This window comes from Barbatula barbatula (genome assembly GCF_947034865.1).
Source record: "Barbatula barbatula genome assembly, chromosome: 20".
NCBI lineage: Eukaryota > Metazoa > Chordata > Actinopteri > Cypriniformes > Nemacheilidae > Barbatula > Barbatula barbatula.
Window position 1 is genome coordinate 8,509,137 of NC_136783.1, and position 25,438 is coordinate 8,534,574.

Sequence of the window (25,438 nt, forward strand, 5' to 3'; positions counted from 1 at the left end):
TTATAAGATCGGCAAGCCATATTCCGCAGTTGGATCTATCACTAGCAACAAATTGTAAAAAACAAAACTGAATATTAGTAAACAAAGATGCCAGAATTCTTTCCCTACATAACTTTAATTGTTGAAAAACATTTATAAAATAATATTTACACAGATCTATCAGCTAGCCTTTTTGTTTCAAAGGTCAGGGTTATGCAGGCAAGACACACGCAGATTTCTTCTATCATACATTTCCTTCATGAAAAACATCATGTCCTCCATTCTTACAAATGTGAAAAGGAAGGGAGCCCGGATCATGTCTTCATCCATTTCACCATTATAAAAAATGGTGTCAAAAAACAGATCCTTGTTATGGCCAACAAGGCATCATCCTCACTCATGCTTGTGATCTGTGGTAGGTGAACTTTCCCAGTAAATTGTGTTCGGTTCTCCTCCACTCGGTCACTGGCAAGCTCAATCCGTTTCATCACAGCAGAGTCCTTTGTGCAAAAAGATAAGACATTTCAATAATAATGTCAATATTCAATTGCTGCTCAAACACTTTTATGAAACAGGAAGGTAATTGCATAAATAAGTCAAACAATAGATAAACATATCTATGTACATACATGGATTCTCGTTGTTGGGGTGACCTCCATGACATCTGGCATAGTTGGGATGACCTCCATGAATTGGAGTGATCCGGTTGGATCACTTGTTTGTTGACAGAAACGTGACTTTATAGAAAGAGTGCAAAAACAATACACTTTTTTCCAATGTGTATTATTTATGACAAATTACCTGCATACAGAGGAATGCTCATAATGCATATCTTCATTCAAAGTATAGTTATCAATATCTTACCTTGCCAGAGGAACAGCTTGTAATAACTGATGGCACCACCACCTCACGATTGGAGGCATATCAGACTAATAGATGCCAAGTGAAAATCTTAGTCATTAAATTTGGAATCACTTTTGTAGTTCATTTTGGTGATCAAATAACTAGAAATGGATAAATATTCCACAGTCAGTCCCTCGAAGCTGAAGTGGTGCACCCTGTTAATTAAGAGTGGACGTACAGTGGGCTATATAGTGCATTCTGAATATATTATAGGATGACATTTCACTGCTAATGATAATGGTTTAGATGCCAAGTTAAAAGCTGTAGCTCAAAGTCACTCAGGAAGGACATAGTCCAAATGCAAGGTGAAATATGATTTGCTAAATTTCTAAAACAAATCAATACACGCAATTATTACAACAATAAATCTGGAGCAGTCACATGTAAGAAGACAAGTTTAACATGCTATATTATACCATGGTCAGTCTCAACACTGGATTCTTATTAGCTGGAAGGTGTTGTGCATTTAAACAGTTTACTGCACAAGTAATTCCAGTCTAGTTGGCATAGACACATAACATTTCCAAAATCAATGACAGTTTTCTCTATTAATGGTGGCATGACCATGATAATCCATGCCTGTTTTCACATATGTGTGCTTCATTTCGGGTGCTTTTTCATCTCCACGTCATGCATTTAAATAATTCCCCACAGATTAACGTGACATGTAACGTTAGTTAGGTTCTTGGGTTTTTGACGCTAACGTTAAACTATGCACGATTGCATATTCAGGCACTCAAAAATAGCTAAGAAAACATTTGCACACAACTAAAAGTATTTATTTTCTTTAAAGATCATTTTTTGCATACTCCGACTACCTCCAACTGTCTCTGACTCTCCGCCATCTTCCCATGTGGGGCGCATCACGTGCTGCACAGCGGTGTAGTTCGAGGCTGAAGCTCCTCCTCGCTGGACGTCTAGAGAGGAGGAGCTACAAGAAAGCTGTGCAGCGAGTAGCCTCTTCTTCGTCAGAGGAGAACCTGTAACAGGAGAAAGAAGGTCTCGCGCTTTGCTCGGGGACTCCTGAAGCAACAGACTTTACGCGCGTGCACGATCTCCAGCCACTGCGCATATGCGTCTAACTCGAGTTTTTCGATGCGCGAGGACAGGATTGTGAACCCGGAGGTTGCGCTTTTGTTTCGTTCGTATTAAAGCACCGCGACCGACCGACCGAGAGCAGCACAGAAGTTTCCGCTCCACTTCAGGAATGTCCCAGAAGGAGAGACCCGTTTTCTACCGGCAGGAGCTCAACAAGACCATATGGGAGGTACCGGAGAGGTACAAGAGTTTGTCACCCGTGGGTTCCGGAGCTTATGGATCCGTATGGTAAATATCCGCGCTTGTGCATAACACGATCTGTCTGCTCGAGTATTCGGGCCTCTTGCATTTGTTTTTTTCAGCGGCTGTTTTTGGAGACTCGTGTTGCAGCCGCGCTTGCAATAAAATGTGAGCTGAAGTTGAGGTAGAAAGAACGTTATTGATTTTGCACCCGCGTGAACGCTCGATGGCATGTTTTGGTGTTGCAGAGTCTGTCAGAAAGTGTAGATTAAGAGCGCTAAAAGTGCGCGAGTGTTGTGGCTGCACGTTCACGAGTACAGCTGGAGGGCGTTTAACGATGGAAGTCAAGTAGATTTCCCCCAAAAGGACGCGTTCAGTCCACGTCAGTGACAGCCAGCTATTTGCTTCCTTATAAAACAAAAAGAAAAAACGTGAACGTGATATTTACAGTTGCTTTTGTGGAATGTATTACGTATAACGTAAATGTTCCACGTAAACGCGCATGCAAACCTGAAGGATTAACGCAAACTCGCTTTAGCGTAGAAAGAAAACACACTTGGGGTGGAAACGATTATAAGACATTTAATCGGGGGTAAAAATAGCAAAATGATTGCGTTTAATGGTTAATGCAAGTTCATTAGACTCTTGGACGTGGAAGTGGCACGTTAACGTCAAACTGAAGGCCGTTCACGTTGTGCACGCTGCACGAGTCTGGCCGCGAGGACGAGATGATGTCATTCTTTGCTCTGACTCATAATTCCAGGATTAGGTGGTCTCCTCAACACCACTCTTACAAGGATTCAAAACTGCTGTAAGAGTCGTTTAAGATGTTGTGATCATATTGCACAGAACTGAAACTTGGGGGTTTTCAGGAAGGGGAAAGCACGTGTTGCTCCCTACAGCTGACATCAGGGTCAAGCCATTCTGTTTTATATTCCTGGACGGTCACTGATAACGTGAATGCGTCCTGTTCTAGCCGTGTCCTCTGTCGGTGAGATATAAATAGTGCCTTTTCTTGAAGCTTTCCTGTAGCTCAGTGGTAAGAGCATTTCGTCAACAACGCCATCACAGGGGATTGCACACACCTATGCAAGATGTATTGGATAATGCTATGTAAGTCGCTTTGGAGCAAATGCCTGAATGTAAATGTTTTCACGTTTGTTCCCAGGACGTCTCAGCCTGGAAAGTCAAGAAGTGCATGCATGCCATACACAATCATTCCCACTCTCATTCAGAGTCCCCTGTAAAACTTTCCTGTAGTTTTTGCAGCAGGTTTGCCAGTCATTTACTGTAGATTTATTCGCTACTTAATATACTTTTTCAATTACTTGAATCAAAATGAAAACACTGACTATTGAGATTCAAAAGGTGCCAGAAGAGACTGGCATTAGTGTAGCAACACTGCAAAAAAATGACATTCTTCTGAAACATTTGTCCCTTGTTTTCTGTAGAAACATTGAAAACTTCTTGCGTTGTGATACATTTACATGACAGTAAAAATGACCGCAAATATTTGGTCCTGTTTTACGAAAGAACAATATATGAACTTGGTAAGTTTATGCTTAAAACTAAATTGTACCTTAAATCTACAGTAAGTTACTGGCCAACCTCCTGCGAAATTACAGCAAAGTTTTACAGTGTGTGTTGCCTGGCATTCAAGAAGTCCCCAGTCATGTTTAATATAAAACGAAGCTATGGTCTTCCAGAAAGCCATTTTTATTATTGCGGTGCTTTACGATCTGATTGGATTGTAGTTTGTTTTGTAAACTAGCCATATGTTGCACTGTAACGCTGCTGGTTGACATGTTTCACCTGTCAGAGATGCAGAGATTCGCACGGGTCAGGGGTTCAATTGGCTTTGACTGGGACATCTGCGGAACACAAAACTAGACCGCGCAGAAAGAAACTAGTCTGGTTTTGTTTATTTGACTAAAGCATGCTGAACATCCTTCACATCTGTCAAGAACATAATGTACAGTCAAAACAGCAAAAGCACATTTACCTGGTTTAATCCGAGGTGCTTTGGGCACATTGAGTGCAGCCTTTGACTAATGCTACGCTCAAACTGAAAACGCCTTTGGCCTACTTTGGTCCTGTTTTGCTGGAGTTTGTTTCTCTTCATTCGGTACAGGTTCTTCATGATCTAGCCAAGGTTGAATTGAAACCATAACTACCATAACTCTCCGCCCATTGTCTAAAGTTAAAGGAATGTTCTGCTGGGTTATTATTCACTAATGACTATGTCTTGGAAGATCTGCTGAGTACCGTAGGACGGAAATAATTTGCACTTTTAAATAGTTATTTAAATACTTTTAGTAAGCAACCCATTTTGTTTGTAAAAACATACACATTATGTGATGTACAACGGAAGTCTATGGTGCAAATACTTGTATAGGGTTTAGAAGCAGAAATCATTTTATGAAAGCGCTTATGTTATTGTTTCCTTGGAAAACTGTGTTATTTCAGTTTAAAAAATTATCCTGTCCAAATATTTTGCTGTAAGGCTGCTTTTCTTTGCGGATAAACTTTTGGTTTTGTGATTTATTTAGTTTCTGAGAATGCATTTTCTCTGTGTGAACTGTGCAGGATAGTGCAAACGCCAACATATTCCCAAGATCATATTCATAACTGCAGTATATGTAGGATTTAAATATGCACCCCATTTTTTTGTGTAAAAATGCACACATGCTAAATGACTAAAATTGCAGCAAAACCGGCACAAAATGCTGGATTATGCCAGGCATTATGCATTATGCATGCAAGTTGGTTGGCGACATCACTTTGTAAAGAAACGCGTAGGCCTAATATGAATGTCCATTATATTTCACAAGGGGGTCTCGGCTTACTTCAGGGTGGCCTCTCAAGATTACTTCTATTTCAAAATGAAAGAAAATGAGCATTCAAATGCAATATAAAAAACAAATAAAATATTTTTCTTATTTTTATAATGTTTCAAAACATTATAAAATATGTTTTAAAATATTGTATTGGGTAGAACGTTTTGAGTTCTTGTGATGGGTGTGTGGGGCTTTGAATATTGTTGAATACAATGGGGTGCCTTAGAGTCAAAAAAGATTGATAACCTCAAGACACACAGGGCTCTAAACTGTGACCATTTCAGTAACAATCAAAACGAAGCCTTCAACAGCCCTCTTGGTACAATCAATAATAACCAATAAGCTTAGTTTATCATGCTTTCCCATTGTGAATGCTATATAATGCTAAATTAATGTTTCTTTTTTTAACTTAATTGTCTGTGCTCCTAAATTTTTTACTTTGCAACTACATTTTTAAAACAAGTGCTCCTAAAAAATAAATTACCATCCTTTTTACACGTGTATTTCCGAGTGAAATGGAATTTTGAATGGGGATAATAGTGGGCGTGGCTTTAGTCTTTCTCTGCGATTTGATTGGATGTATAACACCAGCTGTTGCATTTTATAATGGAACTGGCAGTAGACTGACAGTTGAAGGGGAGGAGTTAACGGATGCTCCGCCCGAGCCGTCTAACATATGTCATCTAAGATGGATAGTCATTACAGGCAGGAAGTGCATTTACAGATTTTAACTAGATTCTGAAGCCACACGATTTTTAAAAAGCAAATGGGCATTGTAATTTTTTATTTCACTAAGACTAACAAATAGTATACATTTATGTTTTTGGCAACATTTTAAATGAGATTGATTTCTAATATTCAAGTTCTATCATTTTTCTCCCTGTAATTCTCTGATATATTTTAGCGAATTGGTTGAGAATATATTCACTTCTGAGCTGAAGGAGTGAGTCCAGGTCTAGACGCATCAGGGTTTCATGGTTATATAGAGAAATGGGAGTTTTCTTACACGCTGCTGTGGTGTTTTCCCATCTTTCACAATCTTCACTGAGTCACTCGCTCCACTCTGCGTACCAAACTTTTTTCTGTTGGATCAAACCCAGCGTGCATGTAGAAAACATGCTCTGTCTACTTTTATTCAAACAGAGCTGCACGGCCATCATATATCACTCTACTACCTGCACGTAAAGCTTGCTTTTGCCATCTGCTAACTATTCTTGTAAGTAGATATGTCCCATAAACACCACACCCATGAGTGACTGAAGTGGAGAGGGTTCAACTATGCATTTCGCTGTCGAGCTGGTTCGAGTCACGCACGGCTTGTTATGCAAGTACAAGAACAGCATTTCTACAAGACTCGACAATAAAGACTTTGAGTAAACAGCACAAGTGTTGACCCTTCTGTTGTGTATATTTCATGTGATTTGTCTTGGCAAGTCTTATCTGTACTCAAGTTTGAATGAGCTCTTGTGTGGCCACACATTTCTTTCAAGGGTGTGATGGTACAATAGTGCTGGAAATGGCCTGTGACATAGTTTGAGAAGATTGTGCATGTCTAATGCATTTAGTGTTGTGTGTATATATAGGTGTATGTTGCATGTGTGTATACATTTTTATTTTCGGATGAACTGCTTTAAAAAAAAATAACATTAAAATTAGTCATAGGACATCACTTATTCTGGTGTCAGGGATTATTATTTGTCTGGGTCGGCAGACGCTGTGGTGAGAGAACACTATTAGTGCACCAAACTCTGTATCCTTATATTGACGAGACTGGCCTACTTAGATTTCCTGGAAATCCTATTCACTCTTTTGATCAGACCAGACTCGCATTGAAACCACATTGTTCCAAAGATCATTTGGAAAACTTAACAATAGCTTAGAGAGATTTTGGAATGAGGTTTATTTTCCCCCCTATATTTGTTAAATGGAGAAGATTTGCATTATGGGAGTGTTATACCAGGCGATGATAAAACCGACATAAATCCTGTAGGCTTACTATTTAAGGAGAACCTCAAGATTTATTTTAGCAACAGAATTTCATTGAAACTCTGGGGTGGTCTTTTTTAATTTAAGCCTGGACGTGACCAAAAATGTCTGTTTTTATCTTGTGGTCCGTTGTTAATAGCGTGTTCTTTATCCACAGCTCGGCATATGACAAAAAAACGGACCATAAGATCGCGGTCAAGAAGCTGTCCCGGCCGTTCCAGTCTATCATCCACGCCAAGCGCACGTACAGAGAACTGCGGCTGCTGAAGCACATGAAACACGAGAATGTAAGAAGGATATTTCTACCTGCATGTCTGCCACTTCCTCTGTCTTTCCTAATGTGAATGCATCTTAGCTTTTCTTTCCTGCCTTTCTATTTTCATTTAGGATAATCTGCGTAATAACCACTTTAAAATGCATTAAACGTTGCTTCGGCTGGCGACAATGGTGCTTATGTTGGTGGTGCCGGTTCGATTCCAGCCTGCAACATATGAGAAGATCACCCTTTTTGACTTATTAATATTTTCTTGTTTTTCTACAAGTATAATAATGCAAAAACAGTATCCAGAACTGGCATGTTACTCTTTTAGCTGTTCTATGATACTTCCTCTGTTTCCTCTTTCCTTACTATTAAAGAAAGCACACATCCCGGTGGGAGATTCATGTGCATTATGAAACTCAATCGATTGCTGAGTGTGGAAAGATTGTCTGCTGTTAATGCATAACATGCCATGTGCCCTCTTAGGAAATCGTAAACGCATGATGCACACATTATCATACTCTGCCTTCCTCATTTCGTTTTATGCATTTCTCTTTTTAGCGGCTTTATGGCGAATGACTGAAGATAATTATCTATGCTTTTGTCTGAAGTATATTGCAAGAGTCGACATGACCTTTTGTGCGATGTCAGGTTAGAGTTAAAGGCCTGGTTGTTGTTTTTGAGGCTGGCACACAGATGCAGAGTGTCTCTGCAGTGCAGATGATCTTATTTGCCTGCTGTTGTCAGTTGTGTAGTGTTTTTGCATAGGAGAATATTTTGGACAGAACCCTCAGAAATATGTGCAGCCTCCGCCAGGCGTGGGTGAAACTCTATGCTGGATATGAGCCACCCTCTCTCTCTCTCTCTCTATCTCTCTCTCTCACACTCTCACTCACTCACTCTCTCACTCTCTCTCTCACTCTCTCTCTCACTCTCTCTCTCACTCTCTCTCTCACTCTCTCTCTCACTCAAATTTTTCTTGCTTGCTTGCACTTTTACAATTGCTGGCACTGTTCGCCTTTCTTACAGATGTTAACAGTCAATAAAGAGTAAAAGAGTTAATTTATTGGCTTTTCAAACATCTTGTCCCTTTTTATTTTACAATTTGTGGCAACAGTGGTATTACAAGCCATACAACCAAATGTGGCCAGTTAAAAAGAGAGTTCACTCAAAAATGACAAATCTGTCAATTATTCACCCTCATTTTCTTTCTTTCTTTCTGCTTTGAACCACAGGGTATATTTTGAGAAATGTCTCAGTTTTTTTGTGTCCGTACAATGGAAGTCCGTGGGGGCCAGTTTTCGGTTACCAACATTCTTCAAAATATCTTCCTTTGTGTTCTGCAGATGAAGGAAAACGGAATAGTTTTCATTTTTGGGAGAACTGTCCCTTGAAGAAGGTTGGATGTTCCCACCCTCGACTATCAACTGTAGTTTGTGTATCTGAACGTTGTGTATTGCATGTCATTTCGCGAGCACCAGTGCTGACCAAGTCACTTTGATGTTATTGTGGGTACAAGTGCATTGACGGTGTAGTTGGTATGACATGCAGAAGCTGTTCTTGCAGAACGAGAGATAATGGTGGTACCCACACACATTAATAAAGAAGTTCACAGAGGATGTTTACAAACTGAACCACGACAACATGCACTACATTTTCCATTTCCTCAGACGGGAACCACAGTCTGCCACAGCTTACATGAACAACAGTTATTGTTGTTATATAACAAAAGAGTTTATTTCCAAAACGAGAACTTTAGAAAAAAAAGTTATTTGATGTGCTTTCCAATTAATATCAATCAAACTGTAGTTGGTTTGTTTTGATTTACACCATAATAACTAACAAACTACAGCTAACAAACACAATAAAACATAATAAAAACATGATTTATAAAAATGTTTCTCATTTCTGAGTTCTTCATATATATATATATTCTTTCTGGCAATAGAACACATCTCTATCTTGGCTATTGGATCCAAACAACGTTTAACAAGACATTAGTTTTTGATGTATTCATTCATCACAAGATACATAGAAATGTATCAAAATATTGCAAATGTGCAACTGTGCGTATTGCAAACATTTACAATATTTTGATACATTTCTATGTATCTTGCCGCCTTTTACTGGTTTCTCAGAACTGTAACATAAGTATTAATGTCCTAGAGTTTGGAAACGTGTAAAATAAAAAGTGAAGCCCGCCAGCGACAAAGCGAGGCGATGTCATTCATTTCAATGGAGAGCTGGCGACACAAGCGACAGTCACCGTTGGCAAAAGGAAGTTGGGGTGTGTAGCGACGTGACAAGGTTGAGATTTGCTCAACTATATGCAAACGATGAGCTAAATTTGGGAGCGACTTCCAATTGGAGTAAAGCAATGAAGTTACTGCAGTTGCTGGCGCTATGAACGTACTTCGTTTTTTAGTTATGCTGCATTTGTCTGTGTGCCGATAACATCTGTTTTACTGATTAGATCAGTCGAATACATTGTTGGACTTAAACCAAGAAGTCATTACACTAGAGTCCAACATGTCTGCACGGGCTCACAGTCAGTTTCGAAATCATTTGACCTTGATGTTATAATCTTGCTGTAATTCAGACTAATTGTCCTTGACTCTTGTCTTTGTTTTAGGTAATCGGCCTTCTGGATGTTTTCACACCCTCCACCAGCCTAGAAGAATTCGATGACGTGTGAGTATCCACCACTGTGCCACTTCTGCAACATAATAAAACAAACCGCCACTCAAGTATTGCAGGGCTCAATGCTTAGGATCTTTTCTAATATACTTGCTAAAATGGGCATCATGGCATAATGTTGTTCAAGAAGATGTGAACGAGAACTCAATTCAGTAGCCTATTTTGCGCGTTGTCGGAGATGCGGCTTTCCGGCAGCATGCAAATCATAGCCACGGGCTCCAGAGAAGTCAGGATGAAATCTTTCCAGGAAATGTTAAAGGTACATATTGGTAAACCAGCAATGTTTTGTGTTGTTTGATAGATGCTTGCAGGTGACAAATGAATGTGATCTCCAAATATTCCCGATAAATTGACAAGGATACAGCTTCACAGCCCAACAGAAAGCTTTTTTGCACACCATAGTAATGACTCGGGCGAAGCTGCCACTCCTTCGCGTGTTCTCTTGTAATTATTTGAGGTGTACGTGTCTCCATTGCACAACCCATCTACTAACAAGTACATTGTGTCAAGTTATAGGAATAATAAAAAAGCAGCACTGCATGGTTATTTCCTGCTCTGGTCCGGGAAGGGTGAAAAGCATCGCGGCCCGGCACGTGTTGGGAATATCCCTGGTTACCATGGCAACAGTCCTGTAGCCATTGGGCATAAATTGCTTGAAATACATAGGCAATAATCTGCTCTTATTGCCTCATTTAACCGCCTGCTCAACGGCCCACACGAGAGCGGCAATTGACAACACGTTTATGCAATTCTGAATAAGACTCGTACTGTAAGTGTAGTTTTGTATGTTTTAGGCGAGCCTGTAAGCCTAGAACATGCGATTTGAATAAATGTCCCTGGAGATTTCTGCAGTTTTGAGGGAATTCGCTTACAATGAAGTAGATCTGACAGACTAGAGGTCTGTTTACACAAAGACTGATGACTATTAATAAATCTATTAACCTCCACACCGATGGTCAATGACGTCTTGATTATTTTAAGGATATGTGATGTAGTTGCACATTTTAAATGTATTGTAAATTAACTTTTGGTTGTTTGTCTGGTGGGAAAGTATTCACAATCTGTGATAGAATGCTTCTGTTTCTAATCTTTGTACGTTTAAAAATTTGTAACCCTAACTCCATATCAAAGTTGTCGTTCCCTGTATGAACAAGGCTATTAGAGTTTACTAAAACTATTAAAACCATCAAATATAAATCTCTGCATATAAATAAAAAACATGCTCAAATAGCTAAACGTTAAATATAAAAGATGGTTTCTGTAATTTCTCTAAATCAAACTCTGTGTGTGAACATACTTTAAATTTGTCAATGTTTACTCACGTTAATTTTTTCGGGTTAAAATCAGTAAACCGTTGTCTTGTGGTCTATGCATTCTGTTCTGCATGCATGTTTTTAAAATGGGATTTAATGCCCAAACAATGGCAGACATGCAAACTTACATTTAAAGGAAAAGTTCACCCAAAAATGAAAATTCTGTCATTATTTAGTCACCTAGAGTTGTTTCAAATCTATATAAATGTATTTGTTCTGTTGAACACAAAAGAAGATATTGTGAAGAATGTAGGAGAGCAAACAGTTCTTCAGATTTTTCCTGCTATGAGGAAAAAAAATCTATACAGGTTTGGAGAAACTCAAGGGTGAGTAGAGGATGACCGCTTTTTAATTTTCCTTGTTCCTTTGAGGAATGTTCTAGTATTATACTGTCTTAATGGCCTAAACTATCTATGTTGAGGCCATCTTCGTGTTTAGCCAGTCTTCCACTCGTTCAGTGGGGTATAAGAGCCATCTGAGGTCACAACTGCAGAGAAAGACAGAATGAGTGAGTTTCCCTGGAACAAGAGCTTGACTGTGTGGAAAGTGGAAACAGGAGCTGAACACACACACACAGACACACACAAGGAATGGCAGTGGTTTTGCATACAGCCTCAGCTTCTTGCACAAGCACTTATAAGATGCATGGAAACTGGAGCTAAGAATACTCTTATAAGTACCCCTGCCCCCAAAATGCACCCCAAAAAGAATGAGGGGTGCATTTGGCAATGGATATTTCTGTGTGTGTATGCTTATCCTGCCCAGATGCAGCGTCATTCTGCATTCTGCATTAGTGCTTTAGTCTAATGGAAGGTATTTGGATGACGGTTAAGTTGTTTCACCCGTTGTTTGCCTCAAGTGTTATGAGAGCACAGAGGAGCAATGCATTCATGGTTGTTAAGGTTAATGATCGAGCTCATGACCGGGTCAAGCAAAAGCCTCTTGGATTCTTTTCAGAGTTCAGCAGAGTTTCCAGTAGGTAACCTTGCACCCAGCTGGCTCGGCACCACATACATTTACTCTGATTGGCTGTGCGTGGTACCAATCCAAGACTCCAGACTTACTTTTTTTACTAGAAGCACTGTAGCCCCTGACTGAAATATTTAGGAGCGCAAGCAATTATTCAATCATTTCCCCAAAAGAACTGTATTACTGACACTGACAAGGTACTTGATGACCGCAGATTTGGTTCTGCTTATTTAAAGAAGCCGAATATACAGAGAAGCTTTGTTATATATTGGTGCTAAATAGAGAGACTGTAATCTGAATTCATTTGAACCAACAGACATTCTGTTTGTCAAAAAGTATATATTTATTTGTTAACCGGGTAACCCATTAAAGCAGAATGAAAGGTCTTGTGTTGTTACGTTCTTACGATGACTTTATTGTGTATTAGGGAGACTTTTCCTCATGTTCACACAAAACGGGTACACTGTATATAACTTCAAATAAAACTTAACAAGTGCATTCGCCTGTTGTTCGTTCTTGCTGTGAACGGATTTGAAATTATCCGGCGCTGTCTCGAGTAATCCACAGATAAATCATGTTTCACGTCTCGTATATCAAATCCTTCGCCCTCGGGCTAAAGCAATCCATCACAGCGACTCGTAGTAATGTGTTCACATTCTGTGTGCGTGTAAACATCTGGGACGGGAGTGATCCGCGCAGACTATCTCACACAGCCTGCACTGGTCGTCTTTCCACATGAAATGACAACTAGAAGAAATACCACACTTTCAAGTCGCACACGCGTGCAAGTACTTGTAAAGAAAAACAGGTCGCAACACAAAATGCGGCCATTTAGTCGCAGTCTGGAGCCCTGCAAACAGGACTAATCTCTGCGCCTTTTCTTTTAGAAGATTATTTGTTGTTTTGTGCTGACCGTGACTCTATACATTTTCTAATGCTCTGGTTACACCAAATGCTTTTAAATGAAAACCCAAAATGTTCATTTGAAATTCACTTGCCACGAAGGTTTTCAGCGGAGTTGATGTGTCAGATTGAATTGTTTTTATTAACAGGTATCTGGTGACTCACCTGATGGGCGCAGACCTCAACAATATCGTCAAGTGTCAGAAGTTGACGGACGACCATGTGCAGTTCCTTATTTACCAGATCCTACGAGGATTAAAGGTCAGATTTTTAACCGTTGCTTTGGGAATACATTGGGTTCTTTTTTTAACCGAACCTTGTTAACACAAAAACACACTTGCAAAGGATGTAGTTGAAGAAAGTTTTGACTGCAAATATATCAACTCTTTATACAAAAGTTACAATTATTTGTACTGATTGTTGCAAAATATGCTTTTGGGAGAATTTTGAAATCACCAGATACAGAACTTTGCATTCATTGAGGCCATATTGTACACATGCAACTGTTTGTTTTCTATCTTGAAAAATATTTTTCTTTGCGCAACATCATACCAAATCCCAGAGATTCGTTTCTAATAAACCGGGAACAAAGTTGTAAATAACCCAGAATATTCATTATTTTACTATGTAAATACAGACGCATCAAAGTTGTTCTTTGTTTTGTTTGATAAGATAAATGTCTAATGTTCTTGATGGATCTAAAGAATATCATAAGCGTGGTTCTTTCCTTCGGACGCTTTGCATGTATAATAGGTAATTGCTCTTATTGATTGTATTATTTGATGGAAGTGAATTGATCAGGCTGTATGTCTCTCTACAGTACATTCACTCAGCAGACATCATCCACAGAGTAAGTAAACCATTCTTTCCATTAGTTTGCTTTGTGTGGTTATTAGTCATGTGAGGTTATTCATTATAAATAGTCTCTTGTGCAATTACAGAGCAAAGAAATGTGTTTTTCAATATTTTAAATGTGCAATATGACACGTTGTTTACGCATCAATTATTGCTTCTGGATAATTGGTGTGTCTGGGGTTTAAAAAATGCAACATTATAAAACGAAAGGTTAATTTGCATGCAAACAGTCATCGTGGGGATGCAACAACGATTGTAGAAATGATGAAGGAAAGCTTGTTTGAGGCTTACAGCGCTATCTGTCTATGCGGAAATGCGTTTTTCTCATTAGTGTGGAATGTGAGCTTTATTGTTGGCTTTGCACAAGTAAACGGATTTGGGTTTCGTCTGCATCACTGCTTGTGTAAACAAACCTTTACGGCCTTTCTAATAAAGGTTACTTGGCAGCCCTCTGAATTTGACTTCCAGAATGTCTTTTATTACCGCCTGTGTATGTACAATCGTATTAAAAATGATCAATTTGTATTTAAATAAGGTTGATCTATTATAGTGGCATGCATTTTGATGTAATGTGCATTTTTCATGTTTCAACAAAACAATTTAGATTTAAGTTTAATATGACTAAATTCTTGTCACGTCTATATTTTACAATCGGTGTTAAAATAAGCCGCCATCCCCTGATTTGTCCATGTTTTCTTAATGTCCAGGATCTTAAACCCAGTAACTTGGCTGTCAATGAAGACTGTGAGCTTAAAGTGAGTACATGTTTATCTGAGACCGCTCCGTTTGCTCTGATAACTGCCATCATCTGATGCTTTTTCCACCGTCACATCTGTTATTATTATCCTCTGTTGACCAACACTTGCTTTATAGTCATGCAAACAAACAGGTAATATGTGCACTGATAAGTTTCATCTAGTTTATGGCTAATGCTTGATTTGATATCTGCGCTCAGATTTTGGACTTTGGGCTTGCCCGGCTTACCGACGACGAGATGACTGGATACGTGGCCACCCGGTGGTACCGCGCCCCTGAAATCATGCTCAACTGGATGCACTACAACATGACAGGTTGGGATTGAAACAGAATGTTTAGGGAGGTTTAGATTTTTACCGCCCATGCTGGTTTAACAAAAGCTATAACTGCAAATATCATTTGACACAATTTTTGACATTTGATAATGAAAAGAAGAAATAGCCTGCAACAAGACCAGATAGTATATTAAACATGTTTTTTTTTTATGTTGCAGTGGACATCTGGTCGGTGGGCTGCATAATGGCCGAGCTCCTTACAGGACGGACCCTGTTTCCTGGCACTGACCGTATCCTTTACCCCTCAATTCAAACGGTGCCCACAATCTGTCTCTTTCTGGAAAGACCCTCTGCTGTTTGGTGTTTTTTTGGCATATGCTGCCCGAGCAGCCCCCACAGCAACCAGCCCCCCCTGAATCTCCAAGTGTGAATGAAGACACCCACGCGTGTCAGCCAGATCCAATTGACAGGGATCCCGAGGGAAATGAGTCAGCCAGTGTCAGGTCCAATGCCTCCTCATGAGTCACGCTGCCTGATGGTCCCGTTGACAAAAACATGATCTTTACTCTGTCTAAAGCACAAAGACTCTGGCCTTGTCGCAAACCGCTCGGAGAATATGAACACATTCTCGCTTCTGTTGTGTTGCAGGGAGTTCTTGAATAAAGGTCTATTGAAAAATACAGCATGCAGGACACATCCAGTAGAGTCTTGGGATTTTGAGAGAGTAAATTTGATCTGTGGTTGAATAGATTCGCTTATTCTGCTTCTAAAACGTGCAGATTATTGTGTTTCTGAGCGCAATTGCCTTTTATTGGAAGTTTCTGCATGTTGTATGACATCTTCTCTTATTTAATTCTGGGTTTTTCCATCTAACAATGTGCGAAGAACGTTTTACTAACATTCCCATTCAGTTAGGAAAACATAGATTCTGAATGTTTTAAACGTTGTACTAATCATGTTAGAATAGCGTATTTATAAAATTTTTACAATGTTTAGTAATGACAATGTTTTAAAAGCACTTTTTGGTGTTACTGCAAGAACTTTAAAAGAACATGAGTCAGAGTTTTAAAAACCTTCCCTGTTTGTGTGTGTGTGTGTTATGTGCCACTATTCGGTCGGCATAACTACAACATGCAGTCTTACGTCATAATTCTCATGTACTTTTTTATGGCTCTTTTTTAGTCCGTTAATGATTGACAGTCTCAGCATGGGCAAAAAAGCTTAGCCTTTGTGCAAAGCATCGTCAGGTTACACGGAAAAATTAGTTTTGGACAAAAAAAACAACAACATTAGTTTAAAATGCAGAAGTTGGTGATGTTCCAAGATGTTTATTCAAAATATTTTTGATCGCTATGTGCATGTCATTGTGTGCTTTGTTCTATTGAAGTTTGCATGTGTATGGTCTGCGTCGGGTTGCCAATGCTTTGAATGTTTCTAACAGATTTGCATGAACTAATCTCTGTCTCCTTTACCCGTCACTAACCTTCACGATTGTTTCTGCTTTCTAAAAACACTCACAGCGGCCAGATTTAAAAACAAGCCACTAGGCACTTGCCTTTAAACTACTATCTACTATGGCTTTATTATGGATTACACGTGAATCATACTCTTGTTCATTTCAATCCATTTTAAACCCATTTCTTTATTAAAAGTGCAAAACCAAGAAGAGTTTTCTGATGTTAATGGGTTAACATTACCCAGTAGCGGAGCAGCTTTTGTCAGGTCACGATAAGTTCTGCAGAGGCAGAGCAATTTAATACTTACTATTGTTTGAATATCGTGCTCAGATGAATCATGTACAGAATGAATCATTTCCAGATTAACCAGTACAGTGTATTAAAAATGAATGGGGTCAAATTTGACTAGTATCACTCCTAAGGGTGTGACATAATCCATAATGCTTTTGGATGGCGCTCTTCACCTAATAATGTCACGCTTGTGTTTCGGGTGACTGTGTCCCAAACCATATCATGCTCTTGCATTAACTTGCTGTATATATTGTTTGTTAGTTTTTCTATCTGATCAATTTTTCTGTCAGGTAAGTGTGTTTGTTGTGCAGTTCTAACCTGTAGTTTTATCTGCTGAGCGTGAATGTTGGATGGAAACAGGATTGATGGATAACAGCGCAGCACCTTAAACCGTTTACATATAGACAGGATAGAAATAAAATGCTAGCTTTGGACCATCATGTCGTCTTTTGTTACATTTTGCCATTCTGTTATCCTTGGTTTTATTATTGTTTCTGTTTTTCCCCTCCCTCCAGTACCTGCTTTCATAGTCACCCCATTCCCTGCGTTTTCCTTTATTTTGCTCTGAAAGATATTGATCAGTTGAAGCTGATCATGATGCTCGTCGGGACTCCAGAGACAGAGCTCTTGATGAAAATCTCTTCCGAGTCTGTGAGTTTTCTGTTCTGCCTGAGTTTTGCAATGGCCATCGGTTCCGCTTGCCTCAGTCACTCCACGTAGTTTTAATTTCACAGCTTGTTTCCTTCCTTTTTGGCTGGCATGGACTTGCTCGTGTATGCTTGTTATGCAATGAGCACCTTAAAATAGTCAGAATTAGTCAGATAGCTGGCAGATGAATTTGCAAGAGATCTCCCCACTCATACCAGCGTGTACGAATCCTCCGTGCGATCCTGTTTCTGTGTGCGGGTCTCCTGGGTCACGCACTTCCCGTTACACTTCCTGTTTGCTTATTTTGTTCTTAACCCTGGATTAATGGAATGGAATGCATGGGTTTCTGTCTAATCTATAACCGTTCTGATCTCATGGGGATAATGTAACTTGTGTTTTGTAAAATGTGGAATACGTTGCCACAGGTACAAAGTGCCGCATGAAGTATTGTACTATTTTGGTTATTATAGTTTAGAAAAGTTATTTACAAAAGTGTGTAAATTTAAATCAAATCAATTTAAATAATATTACAATTATATAACAACATTAAAATAATGACGAAAAATTGCTAAACAATAAACTTAAATGAATATAAAATAAACATTATTATAATTAAAATATTTTTCCTTATTAACTCCATTTATACAAAAAACTATAATAACTCTCTTGTATGGTTTATAAAAACTATACAAAATATGTAAATGTAATCAAAAACATTTGAATAAATATTGAAATTAAATGAAATTATATAGCAACATTAAAAATGACAAAAATGGCTAAAACATCAACTAAAATTAACATTTTTAAAATAAATGTATAGTTTATTTAAAAAAGATATATACCGTATATATAAGAAATCAGATACATTTGAATAAATATAGCTTTATATTTAAATAAAACAAATGTAATTAAATTATATAGCGACATTAAAAATAATGACAATTGTGTGCATTGTTTATGTAAATAACAATGTCTATTAAACGGAAACAAAACTATAATAACTATATTGTAGATCCGTAAAAATGTTTCCCATCTTGACATTATTTTATGGATTCATTTTAAATTCAAATCGTATTTTCCATTAATATTAAAATCTTTATTGCTAAAACGAAACCTTTAGCAACAGTGAGCATTTTGCTTACAATCCGCAGTGATTTGTACCTATTGTGCAACTTGTTCAGCGTTTTGCAAAATTGTGCACGTTCACAATAAATAAGCCCAAACCTTATATCCTGCGATACCGTTTCTTCTTACTGTCTTGTCCCCCGTCGTTCTCTGTTTTTCCTTCTCTAACATCACTTCCCTGCCACAACATTAAACCAAAAGATTTCTAAAGATGCCGTGGCAGCTTTACTGATTGTTGAAACGCTCTGAGTGAGCGCATTGTTTTACTGGTAAGGCCCTTGACCTGGGTTCCTCAAGATATAAACCAGCTGCAGCAGATAATGCGTCTGACAGGAACCCCACCGGCCTCTCTAATAAGCAGGATGCCCAGTCATGAGGTGAGAGAGGAGCCACGTCTGGATGCTCTGAGACCACTGACCCAGAACTGTCGGATCTCTTCTATTCATCTGGGGTTTTTTAGCAAAATGTTTTCGGTCACTCCCAACCCGCTGTTCCTCCAGCTCTTTCTAAACCTCTGTCCGCTTGTGTGCTACACATCTCTGACCTAATTTCACCACAGTGCCACAGTACACTGCAAAGCTGAGCTTTGAGATGAATGCCAGCACTTATCTTAAACAAGGGCATGGAAACAGTGTGGACTGCTTAAGCTCTAACATAAAACTAAAAAAGCAAATAAGCGATTTAATGACATCCAAAAAGTTTCATTGTTGAAATTTCACCCCCCCAAAAAATTGCTGTGATTTATTCACCCTCATGTAGTTCAAACCTGTATGCGAGTCTTTCTTCTGGGGAACACAAGCAAAGATATTTTGAGAAATGTCCCGGTGGTTTTGTGTCCATACAATGGTAGTCATTGGGAGGCCAATGTTGTTTGGTTACCAACGTTCTTCAAAATGTCTTCTTTCGTGTTCTGCAGAAGAGTAAGTCATACAGGGTAAGAATGTCATGACAGTGAGTAAATGGCCGGATCATTATTATTTTTGGGTGAATTGTCCATTTAAGTGCCTTTTAAATGCCCAAATAATCTTTGAGGGACAATGTATATCAGGATATTATCTGGCACAAATCTTGATTCTAAACTGTAATATATTCTAAACTATTCATCTCATTTGTGTGTTTGTTAATACATGATTCTACATCAAATCCTTTTTTGATCAACAGGCAAGAAACTACATCAACTCCTTACCACACATGCCCAAGCGGAACTTCGCAGATGTGTTTATTGGTGCAAATCCATTAGGTAACAAATCTTTCCTGCACCACCTCTGTGTACTGATACCACTTTTCACCTGCGGTGGTGCTGTTGTCTATGAACTGCACTTAGATCTGGACAACATTTCCACTTTGAAGCCAATGATGACATAATCAACCCACAAACAAACATGACAACTTACTTCCAGAGAACATATTTGAACTCTAAAAAAAACTTGGTATGAGGATGCTGAAAAACAATTGGTTTTATAGATTGACCAGAATTATATTAACATAAAAACAAATAAAATTCACGTGACAACTTAGCGGCTGCTTAGGGCCTCACCACCACTAGGGGGCCCCCAAGAGCACATTCAATTGCAGCTTTTTTGTGATATATTCAGGACACACATCCATTTACTCACATGGGGCCGTACCCACTATTTTTTATGTTGTGTGTGTCAAAATGTATTACTGACTAAAAGCAACATTACAATATCAAAATAAGTGAGGTGGCCAATCAAAAGAAAGGAGGCGGGAGTTACTGGTTACAGAGCCGAGCATTGACCAATCAAATCAAAGAAGACGAATCTACTGTCACGTCTTTAGCTGTTCAGCAAAACGCTTCAGTTTAAAAGTTGAAAGAGTGCTGTGCAACACACCACATACTGTGACTTAAAACATTCAATATTTGACAACTGTCAAAACTGTTTAAAGATTGTATTGTTGAACATCCGACAGTATTCACTGATACAAACGACAAAATGCTGATTTAGATAAAAATATGACATTTATGCGATTCGTGTCATTTACAATTATCTGTCAGTTCAGCGTTTTATTTTGGGATAAGGTTAAGAATAAATGTGTGCATATTATAAATGTCCATAATGGTCATCAAGTTAATACACAAAAAAAAGATTAAATCATCCTCAAGGCCTGTGTGGCTTTAAAAGGGTGTCTATGGGTTTTGGTTCAAATAAAATAAAAATGATGTCAGACACTATTGCTTATTAATTAAAGGAGCTATATATGGTAGAGATGCATCTCCTCCGATACCGATTATTCAGAGGGATATCTGCCAATACAGATCGTAAAGCATGAATTCATCTAATGACTTAATATTGAACAAACTGGTGATGTTTCTTAACATTTACTATGTATGATATACTGTATCTATCTATGATATAACGGCCCTGATCATCGGCTGTTTGAAAAATTACTTTTATCAACCGATACTTAATACTGGCCGATATATCGGTGCATCTCTATTATATATGGTTTTGCTTGATCTTAAGCAATTGATCAAGCATTGCATTGACAAAACTCTAAATTTCTAACAGATAAAATATTTTACAGCTTGACATTAACTGCAAAACGGTTTGTTTATTATAGAAACGGCCAAATAATAAATATATATATTTAAATGTATTTCAAAGCTTATTTTGTCTAATTTTACAATTAGTCATTTTAAGGCCTCCTTGGAAGTCAGCTGGGACCCCCTTGTGGGCCCCCCTTTTGGGAAATCGCTCATCTAGAGAGTTGTTATTGAAAGCATTATCAAGTCATCTTTTGTTTTATAAATTAAAAAGTTTTTGTTTTATTTAACAAATGTTTTATTAAAAGCTTGCTGTTTTTGCTTTGTTTCAGCTGTCGACCTGCTGGAGAAGATGCTGGTTCTGGATACAGATAAACGGATCACTGCATCAGAAGCTCTGGCCCACTCCTACTTCGCCCAGTACCACGACCCAGACGACGAGCCGGAGGCAGAACCCTACGACCAGAGCTTCGAGAGTCGCGAGCTGGAGATCGATGAGTGGAAACGTAAGCTTGTGGATTGAAATTTTGTTTCTTGAGTAGTGTTGCATAGTGATTTTAACTGTGACCGTCTCGATCCGCAGGTCTGACGTATGAGGAGGTGGTCAGTTTCGAGGCTCCTGTGTTCGACGGGGACGAGATGGAGTCGTGAGCAGCTGGTGGGCTCTCTAGACGTTCATCCGTACGGGAAATTACTTTTAAGTGCCTGCCATCATCAACTGCTGGCTTCCTGCGTTCTCTGAGGCTACTTATCCATGCCTTTGTAAACACACTATCAAATGAGGGAAAGGAAAAAACACACGCCAAATTCTCTGCGCTTGAATTGCAAAAAAGGACACAGAACGTAATGCTTTGTGCTACGTTTCCATGCTCAGCTTTTCTTTTGCCCTAAAAATGAACACAAAATTGGTTTCCGTGGCCCGAATTCAATTAAAATGATCCGACCAGATTATTATGCTTTGGTTTAGCATTCTATCTCTAGTAAAGCTAAACACGTTCCCTTAATCTTTGCTTGTAGTCTAATAGTAAAGGCCAGATAAACTTGAGTACTCTCACAATACTAAGTATGTAAATAAAGGGCACAGGTGTAAATAAAAAATGACGTGCAACAGTTTTGCAGAGAAGCACAGCCACATAGAACGTGACCTTCATTGGAAATGAACTAAATCCAATTAGATCCAGAAATTGTTATTACTATTTAGCTCTTTGTAGAATGTAAACACATGCGGTGTTCTCTGTCATCGACATTAATACATGGCAGGAATGGTGATAAATATCGCATATTAAGAGAAAATCACTTAAATGGAGGTCAGACAGGCTTAATATGATTGTGTTGGGATGTATTTGCAATTCCTCACAATATTTGTTTCTTTGGGTTGAATCTCACAAAATGTGCCCGGAGCATGTATGTCACACATTTTGATAAAAGCAAATGTAAATAGACTTTGTCTTCTCAATGCAAAATGAGATTGGTTTCTTTCCTTTTTGTTTGAAATGTGACCTGTTCTTCACGCGTTTTTGAGATTCACTCCATATCTGCCTGATGTTTTATCGAAATGCACGCTGTTCTATAGCAGCTGATCCTCTAGCAAGACTAGAGTTTCGCTTCTCTCTCTTCATTCTTTTTCATTAATTTATTATTTATGGAAATTACGTAAAAAAGAGGTAATGGTTTTAACAGGAAGTCTATATTATCTGAACAGTTGCATTATGGTTCACAGCACAACAGCTCCCCTGCTTTTTAAGGTTTAAAACATGTTTGTAAACAGTGACAGAACCTGAGCCAATACTTCTGTTATACGAGTATGATGATCTTATGTTAACATCCCACACTAGGAAATGTGTTTGTCAATCAGAGCCGGCATCTAACTTATTGTATCAGTTTGATTGTTTAAGATTATTTTAAAGTGTCTTCTTTTACACTGTATATTATCACTAAATTTTATTCAGCTATGTTTTTTGTGTTAAGCATGTATTATATGTGAGGGGTGTGTTTCTGTTTGTATACACATTTACAGTTTCAGTACACCAAACGTGTCAATCATCAAAAGCGAAAACCATTCGGTGTGGTTTATATTGTGTCTTGTTGCATGAGTTTTTTCATTGAAGAGGAGAAATAACCGGTTTTTCATCCTTCACTTATAAATTATGTGGTATGCGGTCAACCACTGCTATACAGAAATAAAGGCAATTATTTTTCACAACATTCACTCTTTGATTTTACTCGTGTGGTGTGTATAAAGTGAATCACTGTTTTTAACTGGTCCATTTATGAATAGTACTTTAAAGAGAGATTATTATAAAGGGTGTTTCAATTCGAGCTAACGTTAACATTATACTGCCCCCAAGTGGTCATTTGTCTCATTTAAGCCTAATGCACACTTAAAATGTCGTGGACGGATCTCTATCAAAAAGGCAAAGCAACATTGGACTGTCTGTATTGTGCCTAGAAAACACAATGATCCTAAAATATTACGACTGCATGTACTGTTAATTCACAATGTCTATGTTACTTAAAGGGAAAGTTCACACAAAAATGAAAATTCTGTTATGAATTAACCTACAAAATATATACAAGTTTTGGAACAACTTGAGGTTGAGTCATTTATGACAGATTGTTTATTTTTGGGTGAACTATGCCTTTAAATATATATAAATAAACGATCTTTACGAAGACTGGTATTTACATCATTTAAATTAAACTAAAAACAACTAAAATTATATAAAAAAACACTGGCTAAATTTATAACATATAAAACTCATATGACAGTCTGACATATATGAAAAATAGCCCTACTGTTCTCTAAATGTATTCTGATATAGTTTCACTTTTTATTTGTTTATTACCAGATGATGATTTCTAGAAGTAGTTTTTTTCACTATTTCTGATCATAAGGAAATACATGATGTCGTAAGGAGAACGGAGAAATTCACACGAAGGAGAATGTTATCGTCCCTTCAGAAAAATCTCGTTGAAAAGCATTTTTTTAATCCTGTATTACAGTGTATAAGTATGTTATTTCTGTATTTTATAGCCACAGAGAAACAACGACATGCATGACTTGTGTGTTTATGCGGGCAGTGCAAGTCCCTAATGCCTCAATTCGAGCACGGTCTGAACTCAGCAGTGATCCAGGTGTCTAGTGTCTGGGGCCACAAAATGACCCTTATTATTCAATTATATAACAAATATTGGATGGATGGATTTATAGCTGCAATACCTCATTATTACACCTTAAAATTCAATTAGAAATAAACAAGAAAGTATATTTTGCATATTGGAAATGAAGCATCTTTAGCACTTTGATGTTAATATATTACAATAACACAGATTTCCACTAGATTTTAATTACTGTAAATAATGGTTTTGAATCAGTAAATGTGACCCGTTTTGGTAGGTTCCACCCATTCTGTTGGTTCTGTGCTTTGGGTATATTTCTGTTGCATTCAAAAGTTTGACAATTTCTTTTATTTGTGTATTATATAGTTCTTGGTAAGGATACAAGTTTTTTGTGTGAACTCTTTCTGCGGGCTGCCAGTCAGTGTCCCGGACCATCGGACTCAAGCAGGTCTGATTTCTGCACAGACAATAAGCTCAAAATACAAATCATATTAAAATACAGATTCTGCCTTGACTCATATATATTCATGTAAATGATTCAAACTAATTAAATTGAACAAAGCAATCCAGCGTTCTTAATTCTGACTGAGAAAATGACAACTTAACTAAAACTAATTATTTGTAATAATTTGCTCACAATATTCTTTAAATAACTAGATGTCCATTTGGAAATACATATGATTGTTTTTGATAATGAACTTTTCATAGAACAACACCTTAAATAAGAAAAAAGCAGGAAGGTTTATAAAACTTAATGTAATTATTGAAATGAAAACATGCGTTTTATAAATACTGATAATGCTCTGTAAAGCTAAATGAATAATGTACGGAATCTGAGAGCTTTTTATTTTAATTATTCATAAATAATCGGACAATACGAGCGTGATATTACATTGTAAACCCTCTGCAACACATCAGACCCATGTTACATTAGCTAATAACTTATTTCATCTCCACTAAATGATGCTGTAAACGACGTGACGTCAACATAACATTTGTGAATAGATTTATCATATAAACACATTAAATAGTCAATCTCAAGCTATTTCTGCACACTGCACGTCTTCAATGTATTTTAACAACTGTGAATGATGAACAAAACGAGAAAACCTGTTATTTTATTAACCCTAAAGAGATTGTGGTCACTTACATACAAACGACATTATAGGCTGAATTGACACATTTAGCAGAGAAAATCTCCAGCATTTCTTCTTCATTCAAGACTTCCAGTGGATTTCATAGGTCTTTAAAAACCTCTTTTATTGTCCATTTATATCAAAT

The 25,438-nt window shown here is 37.9% G+C and overlaps 1 protein-coding gene across 2 annotated transcripts; it reads left to right on the top strand.

The window, feature by feature from the left end:
- Positions 1-1,771: 1,771 nt before the first annotated feature.
- On the top strand, positions 1,772-23,712 carry mapk14b (mitogen-activated protein kinase 14b). 2 transcript variants are annotated; one of them, XM_079483887.1, is made up of 12 exons: positions 1,772-2,208; positions 7,141-7,270; positions 9,875-9,933; positions 13,274-13,385; positions 13,945-13,974; positions 14,687-14,734; positions 14,935-15,049; positions 15,229-15,300; positions 18,829-18,908; positions 19,693-19,771; positions 21,370-21,543; positions 21,621-23,712. In XM_079483887.1, exons 1-12 carry the CDS (start codon positions 2,090-2,092, stop codon positions 21,686-21,688), a joined length of 1,086 nt encoding a protein of 361 aa, XP_079340013.1. In that variant the 5' UTR covers positions 1,772-2,089; the 3' UTR covers positions 21,689-23,712. The 2 variants fall into 2 exon arrangements, with proteins under 2 accessions (XP_079340013.1, XP_079340014.1); XM_079483888.1 differs by lacking the exon at positions 18,829-18,908 and adding an exon at positions 17,330-17,409 and having other exon boundaries at positions 1,802-2,208.
- The last annotated feature ends 1,726 nt before the right edge of the window (positions 23,713-25,438 follow it).